Source organism: Rhea americana, unplaced genomic scaffold (assembly GCF_003343005.1).
Source record: "Rhea americana isolate MKP2758 unplaced genomic scaffold, rheAme1 scaffold_331, whole genome shotgun sequence".
Taxonomy (NCBI): domain Eukaryota; kingdom Metazoa; phylum Chordata; class Aves; order Rheiformes; family Rheidae; genus Rhea; species Rhea americana.
This window is the reverse complement of record NW_028186459.1, coordinates 701,519-719,964: the sequence shown is the minus strand read 5'-3', so window position 1 is coordinate 719,964 and position 18,446 is coordinate 701,519. Positions and strand designations below refer to the sequence as shown.

Sequence of the window (18,446 nt, the reverse complement as noted above, 5' to 3'; positions counted from 1 at the left end):
AATGGACCATGATACTAAGAAAAAAACTGCAATGAAGGAGACGTAATAGTCAGTTTCCTTAAGGGGGTTTTGTCATGTACTTTAAGGCTTATTCTACATTTTGATAGTAGTAGTGAATGACACAGGTTGCTTTTCAACCTCTTGGGGAGCAGAAAGTTCTGACTTGAAGGCAAAATGTTTCTTGCAGCCAGGTTTGAACAAACTGGCTACCAGTCAAAAGCAATGACAATTCTGTGGAGTCACTGGAAGTTTTTAAAGCAGTAGTTACCTATAATAGAAGGCTATGCACTTTGACTACTAAATACCTATAGTAATCAAGCTAGGTAAGTGATACAGAGGTGAGCCAGCCATTAGTCTCTTTCACACAGTAATAGCCTTTAGGCCATTACTACTGTTATAAAAGTTGAGATATTTAGAAACTGAACAAGCTTTTTTTAGCTTGTTTCCTTTAGTAGCAAAACCTGAGCAGTTTGTCAAGAAAATACTGCTGCTTTCTTCCAGCTGTTTAGTTTGTTTAACAATCAATAAAGGTAAGAGGTTGAAAATCCTAAAAATGACCATTCCTTGTTTAACAGTTGCAAGCAGTTCCATTAAAGAGTGTTCTGTTCTTTTTTTAATGGAGCCTCTGACTATTTCTTGTCTGTGGAGTATTTTGCAATGTTCAAATGAGAGCCTTGTCAACAAAGCTACTAGTATAAACAGCTTGAGAATGAAATATAGCAAATCTGTGCCTAGCAGCAGGCACTGTAAATAAGGGTACAGCAGATTAGAATCATAGAATCAGTAAGGTTGGAAGGGACCTCTGGAGATCATCTAGTCCAACCTCCCTGCTCAAGCAGGGTCACCTAGAGCGTGTTAGACAGGGTTGCATCCAGGCGGGCCTTGAAGATCTCCAGAGAAGGAGACTCCCCAACCTCTCTGGGCAACCTGTTCCAGTGCTCCGTCACTCTCACAGTCAAGAAATTCCCCCTCATCTTCAGGCAGAACTTCCTGTGGTTCAGTTTTTGCCCATTGCCTCTTGTCCTGGCACACGGGTCAACTGGAAAAAGTTTGTCCCCATCCCCTTGACACCCTCCCTGCAGGTACTTGTACACATTGATGAGATTCCCCCTCAGTCTTCTCTTCCCCAGGCTAAAGAGGCCCTGCTCTCGCAGCTGTTCCTCATAGGGCAGACGCCCCAGCCCTCTGATCATCCTCGTAGCCCTACGCTGGACTCTCCAGTAGCTCCATGTCTCTCTTGTACTGGTGAGCCCAGAACTGGACGCAGTGCTCGAGATGAGGCCTCCCCAGGGCTGAGGAGAGGGGCGGGATCACCTCCCTCCACCTGCTGGCAACGCTCTTCCTAATGCACCCCAGGAGGCCATCGGCCTTCCTGGCCACAAGGGCACGTTGCTGGCTCGTGGTCAACCTGTCATCCACCAGCACTCCCAGGTCTTTCTCTGCAGAGCTGCCTTCCAGAAGGTCAGCCCCCAGCTTGWACTGGGGCCTAGGGTTATTTCTCCCTAGGTGCAGGACTCTGCACTTGCCCTTGTTGAACCTCAGGAGGTTCCTCTCTGCTCAGCTCTCCAGCCTGTCCAGGTCTGTCTGTATGGCAGCACAGCCCTCAGGTGTGTCAGCCACTCCTCCCAGCTTGGTATCATCGGCAAACTTGTTGAGGATGCACTCTGTCCCCTCATCCGGGTCATCGATGAAGAAGTTGAACAGGATGGGACCCAGTAATGAGCCCTGAGGAACGCCGCTATGTTTGAATACTAGCCAGCTCTCACAGACCCCCCCTTCCTTCTAGGGCCTTAACCCGTGAGATTCTTCCAATTAGGTCTCTGAGTCAAACACCACCACCTGTGACAGAAAGGGGCCAGCAAAGCCAGGAATATTGATGCAGAAGATGCCAACAGGAAAGACCCAAGGCCGTGATGATGCAGGGAGGGAAACTCTGAAAGGGCACCGGGAAGATACAAAACAAGAGCGGCCGCAGAAGAAGAGTGGTCAGTGAGGCCTCAATGATGGCCACAAAGATGATCAGCCACAAACGGCTGTGATGCAAAGCTAGAGCAACAGACTGCCCCCTTTAGCTGGCTGCACAGAGCAAGGTATGATCCATAGGCACAATGCTGATGAGTCAGACCAGACAAAAGACAATAGATGCCCACCGTGCTACTGCTGCAGAGTGTGGGCTGTGCTCCTTGAGCACAAAGAACAAGAGGAACATCAAGACCTCAGCAGAAAACACTACAGATATAATTCACACCACAAACTACAGAACACAGACACAGGCTGGAGCTGCTCAGCCTAGCAAACTCTCGCTTTCTGCTGTGCACATCCCACTGCATCTGCCTYACAGAGCACTCATGCAGAAGAGCCSTCCAAACTGCTCTGAATTGAAGCACACACACAGTCAAGACAACCCAACGCTCTTTGCCCCTCAGCTTAGCTTTTGCATTGTTGTGGGTCACCATGGGTCCTCAAGAGGCATCTTCAATGGCAGCCTCACCTTCTCTGCTCTTCCTTTGGTCACCACGTTTGCCTTCAGCACTTGCCAAACCACAGCGCAAGCCGTTACATCCCCATACCAGTCAGCTCCAGCCTTGTCTGCAAGAGCACCCTCCTTCAAAGCTCCATGGGCATTCCGCTCACCTGCACCACCTCAGTTCCAGACTTCCACATCATCACTGTGGGGACGCACGGCACCTGGACAAACCAAACCAAATTTTTTCTTCTGCTGGGCAATACTGACCAGCCCTAGAACTGCTGACACACCATTATACTCACCCATGCAACCTCACCTCAAATACTCAGCCATTCTTGGAGAAGGCCCGTGCAGTATCTGAAAAAAACTGAGCAGAAGACATCACCAAGAGGCAGCCCAGCATCACCCTATCGCACAATAAAACTTGGACCTGACAAGCACCCCCTCTCACCTGCTCAGGCTTCTTGTTGCCATTCAGCTTCTCCCCTCCACAACTTCCTGTGACACCTGCAAAAACAGAGAAAAGATCACACCTTGATATAATGCCAAAACTACACCCCAACTGCTACAATACCTTTACCTGCTCCACTTGTCCATACTGAGCACCAAGCTATGGGCTGTCACACCTCTGTAAAAACAGAGCAGCTGTGGGCAACGGGGACAGCACTAACAAGGCAGCAGCCCTATACTAGGCTCTACTTCCTTTCTCAGATCAACACTCATCTAGCTGTGCTCTTCCTGGGCAGAAGCAACCCACTCTTCTCATTCCTCCACACCTAGAAGTACAAAGCAAAAATTGATCCAGGAACCCCTGCACAGACTCTCCTTCAAGCAAATAATCTCTAGCCCACATTCTTAGGACATGATCCTTTCTGCCTGCATCTCCCTTGGGCCTGCTGGGAACACTGCCCTCCACCTGCAAAAAAACATGAAGTGGAGCACACACAGGCTAACCAATTACCATTTCACTCCATCACTGCCACACTCTGCACACTACCATTGCTAACACCCACAGGCAAGGCAAGGCAGCTCCAGSCACAGACAGCCGTGCAAACAAGCATCAGACACAAACATGAAGGAAAGCCCTATGCAAAAAGAACTACTCCCACGCATAAGATGCTGTGAGCTAGAAAGCCCTATGACACCACAGCTGTGCAGCTCTGATGCTCTAGACAACTGCGGGAAGCACTCAAACACCATTACCCGTAATAGAAAGGGGCTATCAAAGCTACAAAGATCAATGTAGAAGAGGTGGGCAAGAAAGACCTGAGGCTGTGATGATGCAGGGAAGAAAACCCTGAAAGGATGCCAGAAAGATGCAAAACAAGAGCGGCTGTTGAGGCCTTGAAGATGGCTGCAAATAGGATTGGCCACAAACATCTACAATGCAAAGCAGGAGCAGCAGACCTCCCTGTTCAGCTGATTGCACAGAACAAGGTGTGATCCATTGGCACAATGTTGTTGAGTCAAGCTAGGCTAAGGACAATGGATGCCTACCATACTAGTGCTGCAGAGTGTAGGCCATGCTCCTTGAGCACAGGGAACAAGAGCGATATCAAGACCTGAGCAAAAGAAAGCACAGCTGCAACACAGCACAGAGTGCACAACAACACAGACACAGGCTGGAGCTGCCCTGCCTAGCACATCCTTACTTTCTCACAGACACCCCCCACTGCACCTGCCTCACACACAGCACTCATCCAGAAGAACCCTCCGCACTACGCTGAAAGTTATCACACGCACACACAGCCAAGACATCTCAGCAGCCTTTGCCCCTCAGTTTAGCTTTTGCAGTGCTGTGGGTCACCGCTGATTCTCAGTGGCAGCCACATCCTCTCTGATCTTCCTTCAGTCGCCAAATTTGCTTTCATCACCTGCCAAAGCAGAGTGCAAGCAGTCACCTCCATGCCAATCAGCTCCAGTCTCATCTGCAAGAGCACCTGCCAGCAACTCACCATGGGCACTCTGCTCACCTGCATCGCACCAGTTCCAAACTCCAACATCATGACTGTGGCTCCTGGAGAAAAAAGGACAAAGTTACTATGCTGCCAGGCAGTGCTGACCAGCCGTAGAACAACTGAAACACCGTTCTGATCATCTGTTCTACCTCACCCAAAATCCTCAGCCATACCTGGGAAAAACCCACAGAATACCTGAAAAAGCAAAGCATGCAGCCCCAGAAGCCAGGTCAGAAGCAGAGCCACAGAAGAGCATGTGGCAGTGGGTTCAGGGGCACAGATATAAGAAAGGAGCTGGCAGGAAAGACTGGCAATTATTTCCTAGTGGTCCAGAGCAGTCCAGCAGTTTCTTCCCTCTCAGTGCTGAGGCTTGGACAGGAAAAGAGGATAATTCGTTAGATGTATAGCTTGGTTTTCGAGCCTTTGGGACACATGGGCTTACTCACAGTTGGGTTTGCTTTCCAATGAGGTGACTTCTTTTCTCCTCATACTGCAGTTGCAGGGAGGGAGGTGGACCAGACTAGAAGATTGGTGAGAGGGCTGGAGTACCAAAGGAGGGTTTCAAGGAACAATGAAGACCTCCAGAGGGATTCTGAGGGGACTAGAGGGATACAAAAGGAGCTAGGGGGCCAGAAGACAGCTGGAGCACAAAAGGAGGCTGAATAAGTAGTTCAGAATGCACTAGAGGGGTGCTATGGGATCTAGAGGACCAACAGAGGTCTGTAGGAGGAAACTGAAAGGCCAAAGGAGGGGCTAAAATGGAACAGAGGGCTGCTGAAGGACTAGAAGACCAACACAGGGCTCCCAGGCAGGAAGGAAGGTTCCAGAGGGATTCTGAGGGGACTACGGGAGTCATAAGGGATCTGGGAAGACCAGATAGAGCTCTGCAAAACAGGGAAGCCTGAAAGAGTAGTCCAGAGTGGTGCTAAAGGGTCTACATGGCCAAGAAATGACTCTGGGAAATGAGGAGAAGCCTCTGGGAAGCCTCTGGTGCACAATGAAGGCCAATGGAGGGCTTCTGAGAGGACTGGTGCAGTCCAAGGCAACTAGACATAAAACAGAGGCCTCTAGGGCACAATGAAGACTTTGGGAGCAGTTTTAAGTTAACTGGAAGAGTCTTGAGAAGATTAGAGGGCACACATTGCGTTCTAGGATGGCACATCAGAAGGATGTCTCTGCACACTGAAGGCTCGTGGTGGGGAGGATGTCGTCAGGGAGCCAAAGGAAGCATTCTGTGGGGATTAGAGGGCAAATGTAGGAGTCCTGAGGGGAAGAGGCAGCACATAATGGGCACCAGAGCACACCAAAATGGAAAACGATCGGTCTTGATGGGGCCTGGAGCACAATAGAGGACATGGGGGTTCTGAAGGGAGTAGATGGTAATTGAGAGGGTGTGAGGCCCATGAAGAGGAAATGGAGGGATGTGGTAGGAGCTAACAGGCAAATAAAGAGAACAGAAAGGGATCTGAGAGAAACAGATAACTTCCATGTAGGAGCTGAGGTATGATTTGAGGGCATTCAGGGGGTGCTGGAGCACAATGAAGGCCAGCCATTTTAAGTCTACATGCCACGTGGATCGATTTTGAGCAGACTAGAGGATGCATGGAGTGTTCCGAAGGACAAAGGAAGGCAGAGGAGTCTTGAGGGGACTGAAAGGAAAGGGGACCTGATGGGATAGAGGGCACACAAAATGGCCATAGGGATAGATCACAGAGAGAACTCTACAGTGCTGCCAATGAAAAGGAGGGCTCCAGGGCACACTGAAAGGGTGCGATGAATGGATAGGATTTTGGGATGTCCCCAAAGCAAACTYGGGTATTCCGAGGGGAGCGCGTGGTAATCAGAGGGGTTCTGATGGGACTGAAGGACAGTGAGATGGGCCCTAGGAAGCTCAGAGAGCAAACAGAGGCATCCTGAGAGGGCTAGAGGGAAAAACAAAAGCTCTGGGATGCACCAATGGCAAACAGAGAGGTTTTGAGGGGATTAAAGGGAAAAGAAAGGGGACTTAATAGGACAAGAGGACAAACATAGCTGTCTTGATGCTACTACAGGGCCCACAGACACCAAATGACAGAGTAATCTTGCAGGAACTAGAAAGAAACAAAGAATTTTGAAGGGACAAGAGAAAAAAATGGAGTGCCTTGGAGCACACGTAGAAGTAACAGGATACATCGTGAAGGAGCTAGGGAGCAAATGGGTGAGTCCTGGGGAGACGAGGGGAAAAACTGAAGATTCTGGGGCATTAACTCACCTGCTGTAATCTTCCTGCTTGGACTCTGCCTCTTACCTCTGAGAAGCTGGCCTTTGCTTTCATTCCACAGGCAGCTGTCGGCTGTTGTGCATTCTTGGCAGACAAGTTGGGGATTCCTATTCAGGCAGTTGTGACCTGCAACACCACATGCTCAGAACAGTTCTCAGGAAGTCATGCAGATTCATAACCTGAAGGGTATGCAGCAAATATCTCTTAAGGATAGTTTTTATTTCATCATCAGAGCAATTTTTCCCTCTCTTCTCCACTGTACTGCCTCTAACAACACACCTTCCTCATCACCATTTTCTGCTGCAACTTCCACTGCTCTCAGTTGCTCCTGCATCTTAGTCCTCTAAAACACTGTTTTTCATCTGCACGTACTTTCATGTCCTGTCACTGACGATTCCCCCTCCTGTCTGTCTTCTAGCAGGCAGCCAAGACTCCCTGGTCTAGTGCTTAGCCTCGCACTCCTTTTGATCTGAAGAGAAAGTGAAGAATTAGGTCAGAGGAGCAGGTAAATTGAGCTGAAAGAAATTCCACATGAGAGCTTTGGAAAGATGGTCATCTTTTCCCACAGTCTTCCACAGAACAAGTACTAAAATAGCTCTCACTGATTAATTCTTGAAGAGGGCTGACATAAGTTGTCCGGTATCATTTTAGAAACCTGAGTTGCCAACCTGAGTTAATACAGCACCAGTGTTGATGTGTGCCTGTACCAAGCAGTCATATGCAGATCTGCATGCAGACCTGAGCAGATGGGCTCTGCAAGCCTGATCATCATCCACTTTGTACCTTTTTTGATGAAATACCTTTATGTTGCTCTAGCATTAGATACTAGTGTTGTCTTTATAAATGTCCAAAACCGAAAGTTTAAAAAAGGACCAATGGTACTTTGTAGCTTGTCTTCCTTGGGATACATTGGCTTGAATGTTCTTGATCTAGCTAGGCTGCATCAAGAGTAAAATTAAAGCCACGTGCTTTTTAAATTCAATATAAGTTAACTGTTTTCCGTCTGCTTATTCTGGAATACAAAAATTACTCTATTGTAGAGTTTCAGAGGCAGAGTGTCGTGCTGGAAATCAACTGACAACCCAAGGCAAAGACAAAAGGCACTCTTGTGAAAAAGTCTCGAGAATACCACATAACATCCTACTGCCCAAGGCACTCACACGTTATAGCATCAATTTCATTTAACTTGAAAGATTGTAAAGGATATTTTTATCTCTGCTTTGCTCTGTAGGAGCGAGTGCCACTGTGTATATTTAAATAATGTGTTTATTCCTTCAAAAAGAAATTCCACATCCAGAAAGACAAATTAAGGTGATCTTACCAAGTAGATGTACAAACCTTTGCTTAAATGCTGCTTTGGCATACAGCAATAAGGTAAAGCTCATTTATGACAGCAGCACTAAACTCCATTGTTGCTTGGACACTTGTGGCTTTCTCCAAGAGAGGTGCTTCTGTGTGCTCTTCCTTCTCCTGAAAATAAGACACAAACACACACACACACACACACACACACACACACAGAGAGAGAGAGAGAGAGAGAGAGAGAAAGAGAGAGAGAATAGATAAGCTTTGGGAGGCTGAAAAATATCTCATTGCTTTGTTTGCTTTCATCTGTGATAAATATACTTCCAAACACGTGCAAATGCAGTTTGCTGCAGTGAACTGCTCTCCATTAGTGGCTATCACAGTAACTCAATTCAGAAGAGAAATGAAAGAATCTTCATTGTTTCCATTCTCAGTTTACTCTTTTATTTCAAATATCCTTACATATGGAGCACTATATTCAAAATACTTAGATAAAAGTGACCAACAGGGAATGACTTTTTTCTTCTCCTGAGCGTCATTCCACAAAGGCAATACAACAGCTTTCTTATCTGATTGATAACTGAGATGAACATTTAGGAGATGTGTATCCAAAATATTTCTGTATATGAAAAGGTGTTTGTCACTGTGGTAATGAGAAGTCTTGTGTTAACCTTTTGGAATAAATCCTGAAAATGAACCTATTAATTAACTGTTCCTATTTGTTACACTGAGCAACCACACAGTGTCCAAATTTCAATTTGCTGAAAACCTTGCACTGTGTTATGTATAAATTAAAGTCCTGCTAAAGGTTGCAGGAGCTAACCTGTGTAACGATGCAATGACCACTGAGTCATGGTGCAAGAACCTTCTGAATTCTAGTCCCCAATCTGTACTTCCCTCTGGTTTTGATTTTTAGATTMAGTATGTTTATGTAAACTATTAAAATCCTCTCTCGCCTTCTTGGTAATAACTCCATACATTTTTTCTAGCTTTTGGATAAATATTGGCAAGTGTTCACAAATAATGCTTGTGTAAGTGAAAACACAAATCTGCACCTACCAAATTGCATGTAYATCTTAGAAATAAAAGTGATTTTATAAACTACCATGGAAAACAGTTAAAGGTGAAGAAGGTATGCCTTTGCCTTTGAACATTATTCTGTGATCTGCCTTCAAACACTGCTGCCAGATTTTGCACTCATAAATACAATATTGAGTTGTATGGTCATCCAAATTTCTCATTACTGCAGTTTATTACTTGTGATCCTAAATTCACTGTTGAGAGAAAATGATAGGAGTGAGTCTGCATTATCCTGAAAGCCAGTACGATATATCAAACTGATGTTTGTGCCTCTAATTATCTAGATGGCCATTGTGGGTCAGACAAGTACAGCAGAAGATAAAAATCAATTGTACATATAAAGTGCACATTATTGATGAGTAGAAGCAAAAAGCTCTTGATCTTAAGAGAATTTTTCCATGACGAAATGGTTTTTGTAGCGTTTGACCTTGAGCTAAGAAAACATAATCAATATAGCAGTTAGATAAACTTCGGGGGATATTTAATATCAAAAACAAGTAAACAAAAAACTGAGCAAGGTAGCTTCTAGACCTAGGAGAAAACTGAGTATTTTGTTCTTGCATCACTAAGTATTTTGTTAGTAAATACTGAATGTTGGTATGATAGTTCCATAAATATTTACAGAATGTCTGGGCTAAAGTGCAGCATCACCGCTATAAAATTGGCATTGGCACTTGAATTAATTTTGTACATATTCTCTCTGGACTTGTCAAGATGTTATTTGACCGAAATATCTGCTTAAAATGAGGTAATGCATTTTTGACTATTACGTGCAGATTGTTAAATGTTTTTCTAAACATTTTTTACAAAACATAATCTTTTACAAAACAAATAGCTCCTCAGAATCCATAATCATTCTCCTCTAATACTTAAGATTTTCAAACAAAAATGGCTACAGCGTGAGGGGTGGGACTGGGGAGAAGCCACTTCAGTGGATTCAGAATGTTTTTAACCAATAGTAAAATTCTTCTGGCAGAAATATATGTTTAGAAACTTGCTTTAAGCACTTACTAGAAAAGGCTCTCTGTAGACAAACTGATAGCTTGCAGAAAGGATTGACTACTTCTGGGTTAGCTTTCATTTAACTATGAAATCGGACATGACCTATTGACTGATCTTCAGCACCAGAATTAAAAGATATTGATTTGCTCTTTTGAGTTTTCAGTAGAGGAAGTTTATTTATCCTATACAGGCTATTTGTACCAGTAATACACTTTTGCAGTGCACTGATGAGAATAACCTAAAGGAGCATTATAGTGGTAGATACACTTCTCAACTATTACTGATCCTAACCGTGGAAGTTATACATTATTACCAGGCTTGTGTAACAAGTCCGTGTCCTTGGTCCTTATGGTGCTGATACTAGCTCCAGGAACATCTTTGCACATAAAATGAGCGTATTTCCTTCCTCATCCTCCCTTTTCAAAAAGGAGGTCTCTTTGCACCCCCTTCCCACAACATTTTTGCAAGCATTTGCCAGGTTGCAAAGCATTCAAAGCATGTTCGACAATCTGCCATCACTCCCCAAACGTACTGCAATCAGTTCAAGAAAATTTCAGTTGAATTTTAAGCTATGTTAAATATATTCTTGCGTCAGCTCAGCTTACAAGCTGCAGTCTATCCACAGCTGCCAGGTGTCCTTAAAGGTGTCGTTTACTGCAGCAGTATACCTCCAACCTCTAAAACCCCTGCCACAACTGTTCCACTTCTTTGTCTTTCACATTTACCTTTCCTTTTTTAGACTTGGTGAAGGGCAATTTAGGGTAAGGAGTATACACTCGCTCCAGTACTTCCCTTTTTACCATCCGATAGAATTGTAACATTACGAAAGGGGAACCTTGGTTTCTATTTCTAATGACTTGTTCCTAGAAAGAAATGCTGAATTAAATGGACTGGAAAAATAAAATAAAAGAGCTGTGATGTTTAAGGACCTTTTAAGTCAATATGACAAGAAAGATGGCATTAGGAGAGTAAATAAGAGGTCAAGAACTGTACAATATAAGAACAGATGCTGTGTATGGAAAGCGGGGGAGTTTGGAGGGATCAAAAACACTATTGCTGAGTTTTTACATCACGAGTATGATGCAAAGCTGTTCCAATAGAACAGATTTTCAGCAAAAATATATATTGTATATTATTTGTAAGGCTGTACCTTCCAACTTCGGCACAGGCAAGATGAGCATTCTTTGCTATTGGGATATGCAAATAAACTAAAATTTAGTCTGAAAGTTAGTACTTTTGTAACCATTGATTAAAAGAGTGGAGAAGAATGCTGATGCCTTGATAGATGCACTCACAGAAAATCTGTATCTGTAGTTGCGCCATTCATTAACCGAGTGAGTTTGGTGCATATTCTGTGCATATTCTGAATCCATCTGTGTGATATAAATTTTCCTAAGAATCGTCTTCCCTTGTATAAAGGTCTAAACCATCTTTTGTTGGCTGACAACAGTCTCAAGCTGAGATTCTTCTTACAGTTTGGAAGAAAAGGGGTTGGAAAGGAGAAAGGGATAATAATCTGAAGGAAGTTAGAACTCTGAATTTATTTCATTTCTAGCTTTTTTTTAAACAAGCTTTTTTCACTAGAAATAATAATTTGTCTGTAATTAAATTGTGCTAGAAGCCGTACCAAACTGAACAACAGATTGATTTTCTCCTCCCTCCATCCCTAGGAAATATAAGTTCAATGTGCAAAGCTTGGATTCCTTTAATTGCTCCCATAGTGAAATAAACTGTTTTAAAATACYAGATTTGCTCACATAGATGGAAGATGGCAGGGGTTATGACTTTTCATTGGATGCCATGGACCTTTAATTTTGAAGATTTTTGTAAAGAAAGGTATGTTTTATTTTTAAGGTGTCATTTATTTTTAATTCATTTATCTTAAAAAATGTTTAACTTGTCTATTTATATACCAATTTGAAAGTGCATTTTCGTGTTTAATAGGATCTTTTAATTTAAAATTTCCTCTATAGCCATCAGTATTGCAACCATACGATTTTGAATTCCATTTAATTTAATACTCGTGTTTTATAAGGTGAAAACTACATTTGAACAGAAAGCTTTGTGTCAAACCACTTTTCTACTAAGAAAATTTATTATTGTTCTTAATATAACTGAATTCTATTAAATTGTACAGCACATACAATGTAAAGTTAAATCTATGAACATAATAGTTATCCCTGCACATATAGAAGAAAAATATTTTTATAAGTGTATACAGTAACATAAATACTGAAACAGAATTTGTCCACAATGTAGTATCCTGCAACAGAGATCAGAACAAAACTATGAAATAAATGCAAGAGGTGTGATTACACAAAAATATTATCTGCTTCTTTGTATTCAGATAACTATTAATGAAAATATTAGTATGTAATTTTAATAGATTGTTTATTTGTAATAGAATCATGGCCAGAGATAGCAAGAATTGACACGTATGCACTGTATTCTGTATTTCAGACATTGGTATTATTGATCAGAGGAAACTGAACTAATATTATAGTGATTTTATTTATTTATTGCCATCATCCACAAAGAAAAAGAAATTTGCTCCAAATTCTATGATTAAAAAAATACATATTAATTTTAACACTGCATTTTTAGTTAGAGTCTTCATTCCCTCACAAGATCTTTTATAAAACCAAATTTTCACTACAAAACAGTTATTGGACGTTACCATATACTTCAGCTGCAACATGGAGCTTAGAGCATCTGAACATGAAGATCAGGAGATATTTCTGCTTGTTTACAAGGAAAGTAGAACCTCAGTGAGTTAGGAGCTGCCCTGAGCAGAGGTGCCGCTCTCATACTGCTCTCTCTTGGATGATGATTCAAACAGATCACATAATGCTCTCAAAACGCCTCCGAGTGTCACAGTGCAGCCCACTCTGATGGCTGCCTCCACAAGGGAGACACCTCAGCTATCAGCGGTAACTAACTAGTTGCTACTGTCTTCCTTCATAAAGGCTAATACTTTTATTTTTGCCACATTTTCACTCTTCTCTGTGAGTTTTATGAACTTCTGGTGAGTATGATAATATTTAAGAGATTTTAAAAATAACTCTCAGCTTACAATTTATGTAGACTGCATGAGAGATTTTGATGTGTTTACATATGAACTCTCTAAAAAAGGCATATTTAGGTAGACATAGGCTGAGAACTCAGTCCTACTAGAAGTCAAGCACCTCAGTTTGCACTGACTTTGATGCAGATGGAGGATGCTTAATACCTCCTAGTTATGTCCTTATCATGGTGTCTTTTACTGATATGTTAGACATGGGTGGATGATGCACTTCTCTGTCTYGGTCACTGATGAGTAGTGGGATACGAAGCAGTGGCTATAAGGTGAGATATGATGGGTCTTCTAGTGAGATTTTCTTGGTAATATATTAAAGAAGGACTACAGCTTTTATAATATTTGTTTTTTTTTCTCTCAGACATTTTAGTGTTAAGATGGCAGAATAACCATGGGAGACTGGAATTTCCTTGGAGGCATTTTAGAGGAGGTCCACATTCATTCTACTATTATTGGAAAGATTTGGCTAACTATCCTCTTCATATTTCGAATGCTTGTCCTTGGGGTGGCCACTGAAGATGTCTGGAATGATGAACAATCAGAATTTATATGTAATACTGAGCAACCTGGTTGCAGAAATGTGTGCTATGATGAGGCCTTTCCAATCTCTCTAATAAGATATTGGGTCTTGCAAGTTATATTTGTGTCTTCCCCTTCTTTGGTGTATATGGGTCACGCCTTATACCGACTAAGAGCCTTAGAAAAAGAGAGGCAAAAAAAGAAAGCTCAGGTCAGGGTGGAACTTGAAAGCACTGAATTAGAAATGACCGAAAATCGAAAAAGGCTGGAGAGAGAACTCCGGCAGCTGGATCAAAGAAAGCTAAACAAAGCACCCTTGAGAGGCTCCCTGCTCTGCACTTATGTGATACATATTTTCACTAGATCTGCAATGGAAGTTGGTTTTATGATTGGGCAATATCTTCTATACGGTTTTCAGCTTGATCCCCTTTATAAATGTCAGAGAGATCCATGTCCAAACATAGTTGACTGCTTTGTATCAAGACCAACAGAAAAGACAGTGTTCATATTATTTATGCAATCAATAGCAACTGTGTCGTTGCTCTTAAACATCTTAGAAATTATCCACCTAGGATTCAGAAAAATTAAAATGGGACTCTGTGGACAGGGAAAAAACAAGGATGACCTTGATGATTTCTATGTAAATAAATCTAAGAAATACTCTGCAATACCACACTCTTCTTTGGGAGTATCTGTGACTCCACAAAAAACTCTTCCTTCTGCACTTAGTGGTTATACCTTTTTAATGGAAAAGCAAACTGATGCCACTGTCTACCCTGTTCTAAGCACTCCTGCTGTGTTTCAGTCTATTCAGAATAACCGTGCTGAAAGTAGCAACAGCTGCACCCATCACAACCAGGAAAATAAACTGCCAGAGCAGAGGCCAGCTACAAATGCTTTAGACAATCAGATTCAAAATACTAGCACCAATAATAATGAGGGCTTAATTAGGGAGCTAGTTACCGAAGGACACGAATCTCAAAAAGAAGCTGAAAAGAAACATTTCTCTGTTTGTACTCAGAGTGCAGATGCTACTTCAAGTGTGTGTTTGGGAAGCTTTGCTGAAATGCTTTCTCAGGCTTCACCGCAATGTGATAGCTTTCCTATTAACAGCTGGAGAAGACAMCATGGAGTCAGCACCTCCTGGAACTGCTCTACAGTGGTTGAGAGTGCCAGGTCCTCCACCAATTCTCTCCAGAATGGCCACAGAAGACCAAGCAGCTTCAGCACAAGCAAAAGCCACACTTCCTCCAAAAATGACCCAAAACCCCTCAGCAGAGCAGACACCCCTGACGCTGGTGGGGAGGAGAGCTTCAAATCCAAACACAGTAGGAGCTGCGGCAGTGCTCTGCCATTCCCTCTCCCCAGGCGAATATCATTGACAAGCACTGCCAGCAGCAGGCGTGCCCCCACTGATCTTCAAATTTAGCATAAATTGATGAGCAAATGACACTAGCGAATGCTGTGAGAATTACTAGACAGTGCAATCTAAGTAACAGCTACTTTTAAGAGTAGCTAAATTCTTCAACTTTAACCAGCTGTTTCACATACATAACAAAGTTGTGTATGCCTTTGCTTATTAGCTAAATAACCTTTAAACAGTGTATTAACTTTTTTAAAATAAAAGATGACTTAAACCCCAGTGTATAAGCTTCTATTATCCTCACAGTGAAGAAGAAAACATAAATCATATAAAGCTGCATAACAGGAAAAGTCAGGAAAGTTCAGGTTAAATTTCCTAGCAAAATACAAGGATTAAAATTACAGCTGATAATATTCAAACTGAATAAAATTAGAGATAACTATAGTCTAAGAATCTATATCTGAGTTAATACTGCTATTTGTATCCTTAATCTTTGCATTTTCTGGTGTGAAATTTTCAGCGGGAACATAAATTTGTGCTAATGAATATTTGCATTTAATGTACCCATATTAAAAAGCTTAATATTTAATGCACTCTTCTTCTACTGTCTAAAAATAATAGAAACATTAGCATTCAGATGCTCACGAATAGAATTTGCCATTCAAGGTTCTGTTGGTTAAAGACAAGATACAATATAATCTGTTTTCTTCCTGGTGTTGATAGGGGATTTTTATTTGCTTTGTTTTGGGGGGCAGGAGCATGTGTCAAAATTTCATTTTCATCACAGTACCTTCCTAATAGAACATTTTAATTTTATTCCAGTGTAAACTGAAGAAACTGCCGGAAAAAAAAAAAAAAAAGGAAAGAAAAAAAGACCCTGAAACTGCAGGCATGATTGTAAGATAGGTTCTTTTTTTATGGTGACAGTAAGAATCCAATTTTTTATCAGTTGGTATCACTGTGTTTCACAAAAAGAAAAAAAAAAGTAATTGTTTCTATTTTATAGATAGGCTCGGGCATTGGACTTGTTTTTGGGCGGGACGATTTCGCGGCGCGTGCTTCCCCGGCGCCCTTGAGAAAGTCGCGCACGGAGTCAGTCAGAGGCGGGAGGCGGGGCCCCAGCTGCGGGCCCCGTCGCCGTGGTGACCGCCGGGAAGCCCTGGTGCCGTAAAGGCCGAGGGCGCAGGCGCAGTGGATTTTGTTGCTGGCGCCGGCGCTGGTCGGGCTCGATGGCGCACTACAAGGTAGGAGGGAGCGCGCGGGTCCCGGCGGCCGTGCCGTGCCGTGCCGTGCCGTGCCGTGCCGTGCCGGGGGGTCGGGGGCGGCAGCGGCGGCGCTCTGACATATGCGCGTCCTCCCCAAGGCCGCGGACTCCAAGCGGGAGCAATTTCGTCGGTACCTGGAGAAGTCGGGGGTGCTGGACACGCTCACCAAGGGTAAGTGGTGGAGCTTGGATGATACTGGAGTAGTGTAAAGGCAGTTGCCTTCTCCTTGCCCTCCATTGGAGACCTCTCTTGTGTGGGCAGAGCACTTCTTTGCGTGCTTGCTCTTGGAAGCAGGCTTATTTGGGGGCTCTTGGCGTGGCCAGAGTGCTTGAGGTAAAACATAAAATGGTGTCTTAAAAAACATCCTGTTTGAAAAGGTCCTTTCTTGAGTAGAACTTGCAGCTTCTCCTAAATCTTGTGATCTTGAATGTCTAAGTATCCAAATCTGAATAGGGCAAGTATTTATGCTACGTTTTAATCCTCCCTTGACTTTCTGTATGGCCCAATATGTGTTTTTTTTTGTTTTGTTTTTTTTTTTGTTTTTTTTGTTTTTTGTGTTTGTTTTTGTGTTTGTTTTTGTGTTTGTTTTTGTGTTTGTTTTTGTGTTTGTTTTAGTCTTTAATATGTTAAGGAAGTCTGTTAACATGCCTGCTTGGAAAGTGTGCCATTTAAAAGGAGAATAATAGATCCAGTGTGTCAAGCAAATGGGTTTTATGCTTAAGACTGTTGGCCTACGGAGTATGTAATACAAAAGCATCTACAGGAAATCAAGTGTTATCACAGTAGTAAGTATCCTTTGTGATGGCCAAACACATCATCCAGGCAGTGGCATCTTACTTTTGTTCCTAACTTAGGTGCTTCGTTTAAAGCCAACGTGGCTGTGCAGTTTGGATGTCTGAACCTGGGAGAAGGGCACTTAAGTCCCCTGTAAACATTACTTGGGAAATATTTATAAAAGCAAACATTGTCTATGGCTACGTGTGTTTGGGGAAGCTCTATATCTGGAAAATTTTTAATAGTTCTTGGGACTGAGTATTCTGCATATGGAGTTGAAATGTTTATGGCTGGTTTTAGTTGAACTGTCAAGATACTGATGCTTGTGCCAGACCTACCTGGCACTCTGTCCGACAGAACTTCAATCTATAAAGATTATTAGTGAAGTGACGAACCTAATCTACTCTGACAATAACCATTTAATTGTCTAATTTTAGGTGTTCAGTGGAGGTTTGCTTTTTTACTGAAAGTTACAGAAGTGCTGATGTCTTGCAGTTCAAAGATCTAGCCTAAGCAGAAATAATAGTTTCTGAAGTGAGAGTCTCAAAATAGTTGGAATTCTCATTTTGGTGATGAAAAGTAATGCTATGCTTGCACGTGGGAAAAAAAGCCCCGTTTGTCCAGGCTGTTTGTTTCTGTGTTCTGAGGTAGAACTGCCTAATGTTGTGGGTAGGGGAATCAATGCAACTTCTGAGTAGCTGTTACTGCTAGTTACACAGTCAAAGGAAACAGGTGAAAACCTTGTTAAACAGAAGTTTTTCTGTAAGTGCGGTACTCAGACTTGTATGCCTTATGACTCTACGTGCTCTGAATTTCAAAGTTCCATGTACTGCTTGCAATTGTTGAATGTTTTCTGTTTCCAGTGTTGGTAGCCTTATATGAAGAGCCAGAGAAACCAAATAGTGCACTGGAGTATCCTTTTTCTCTTCTGTGAACTGTTCATAGAGACTTACAAATGGTGTTTTTGACTCCTAGATGAACTGGAGAGACTGGTATGGAACACTTAAACTTGGAACATAACTTCTGTGTGTTTTAGTTAATAGCAGTCTTGCAAGTAGCTTTTGATCAACAAAGTACAACAGACAATTGGAAACTCCTCTTAAGTTGAACTAGCTGCTTTTAACAACCTTAAGGCTGCTGACATTTCCAAACCATTGTTTTTTCTATTGTTGGCTGCTGTTTATCATCACAGAGTCTTACAAGCATGTATAAAATTCTTCTTGGCTGAGAACATCTATGGTTAGAGAGTTAACAGGAAATCCAGCAGGATGTAAGAGTCATGCATATCAGCAGCCAGCAGCTACAAAAATAAGTTTTTGGCTATTACAGAATGCTGTAGGAGACCTGCAACATCAGAAACTGCAGATACAGTATGTA

The 18,446-nt window shown here is 42.5% G+C and overlaps 2 protein-coding genes across 3 annotated transcripts in view; both read left to right on the top strand.

Annotated features, from left to right (window-relative positions):
* The first annotated feature begins 13,539 nt into the window (after positions 1 to 13,539).
* Positions 13,540 to 15,202, top strand: GJA9 (gap junction protein alpha 9). Its single transcript, XM_085311112.1, has one exon. The coding sequence runs from the start codon at positions 13,540 to 13,542 to the stop codon at positions 15,094 to 15,096; it is 1,557 nt and encodes a 518-aa protein (XP_085167238.1). The 3' UTR covers positions 15,097 to 15,202.
* Positions 15,203 to 16,165: 963 nt separating this feature from the next.
* MYCBP (MYC binding protein) overlaps positions 16,166 to 18,446 on the top strand; it is a 5,709-nt gene continuing 3,428 nt past the window's right edge. For both annotated transcript variants that reach the window (XM_085311100.1, XM_085311099.1), the window contains exons 1-3: positions 16,166 to 16,274; positions 16,394 to 16,466; positions 17,933 to 17,981. In XM_085311100.1, the coding sequence (XP_085167226.1) occupies positions 16,260 to 16,274; positions 16,394 to 16,466; positions 17,933 to 17,981 (137 nt within the window). In that variant the 5' untranslated portion in view covers positions 16,166 to 16,259. The remainder of the gene's footprint in view (positions 16,275 to 16,393; positions 16,467 to 17,932; positions 17,982 to 18,446) is intronic.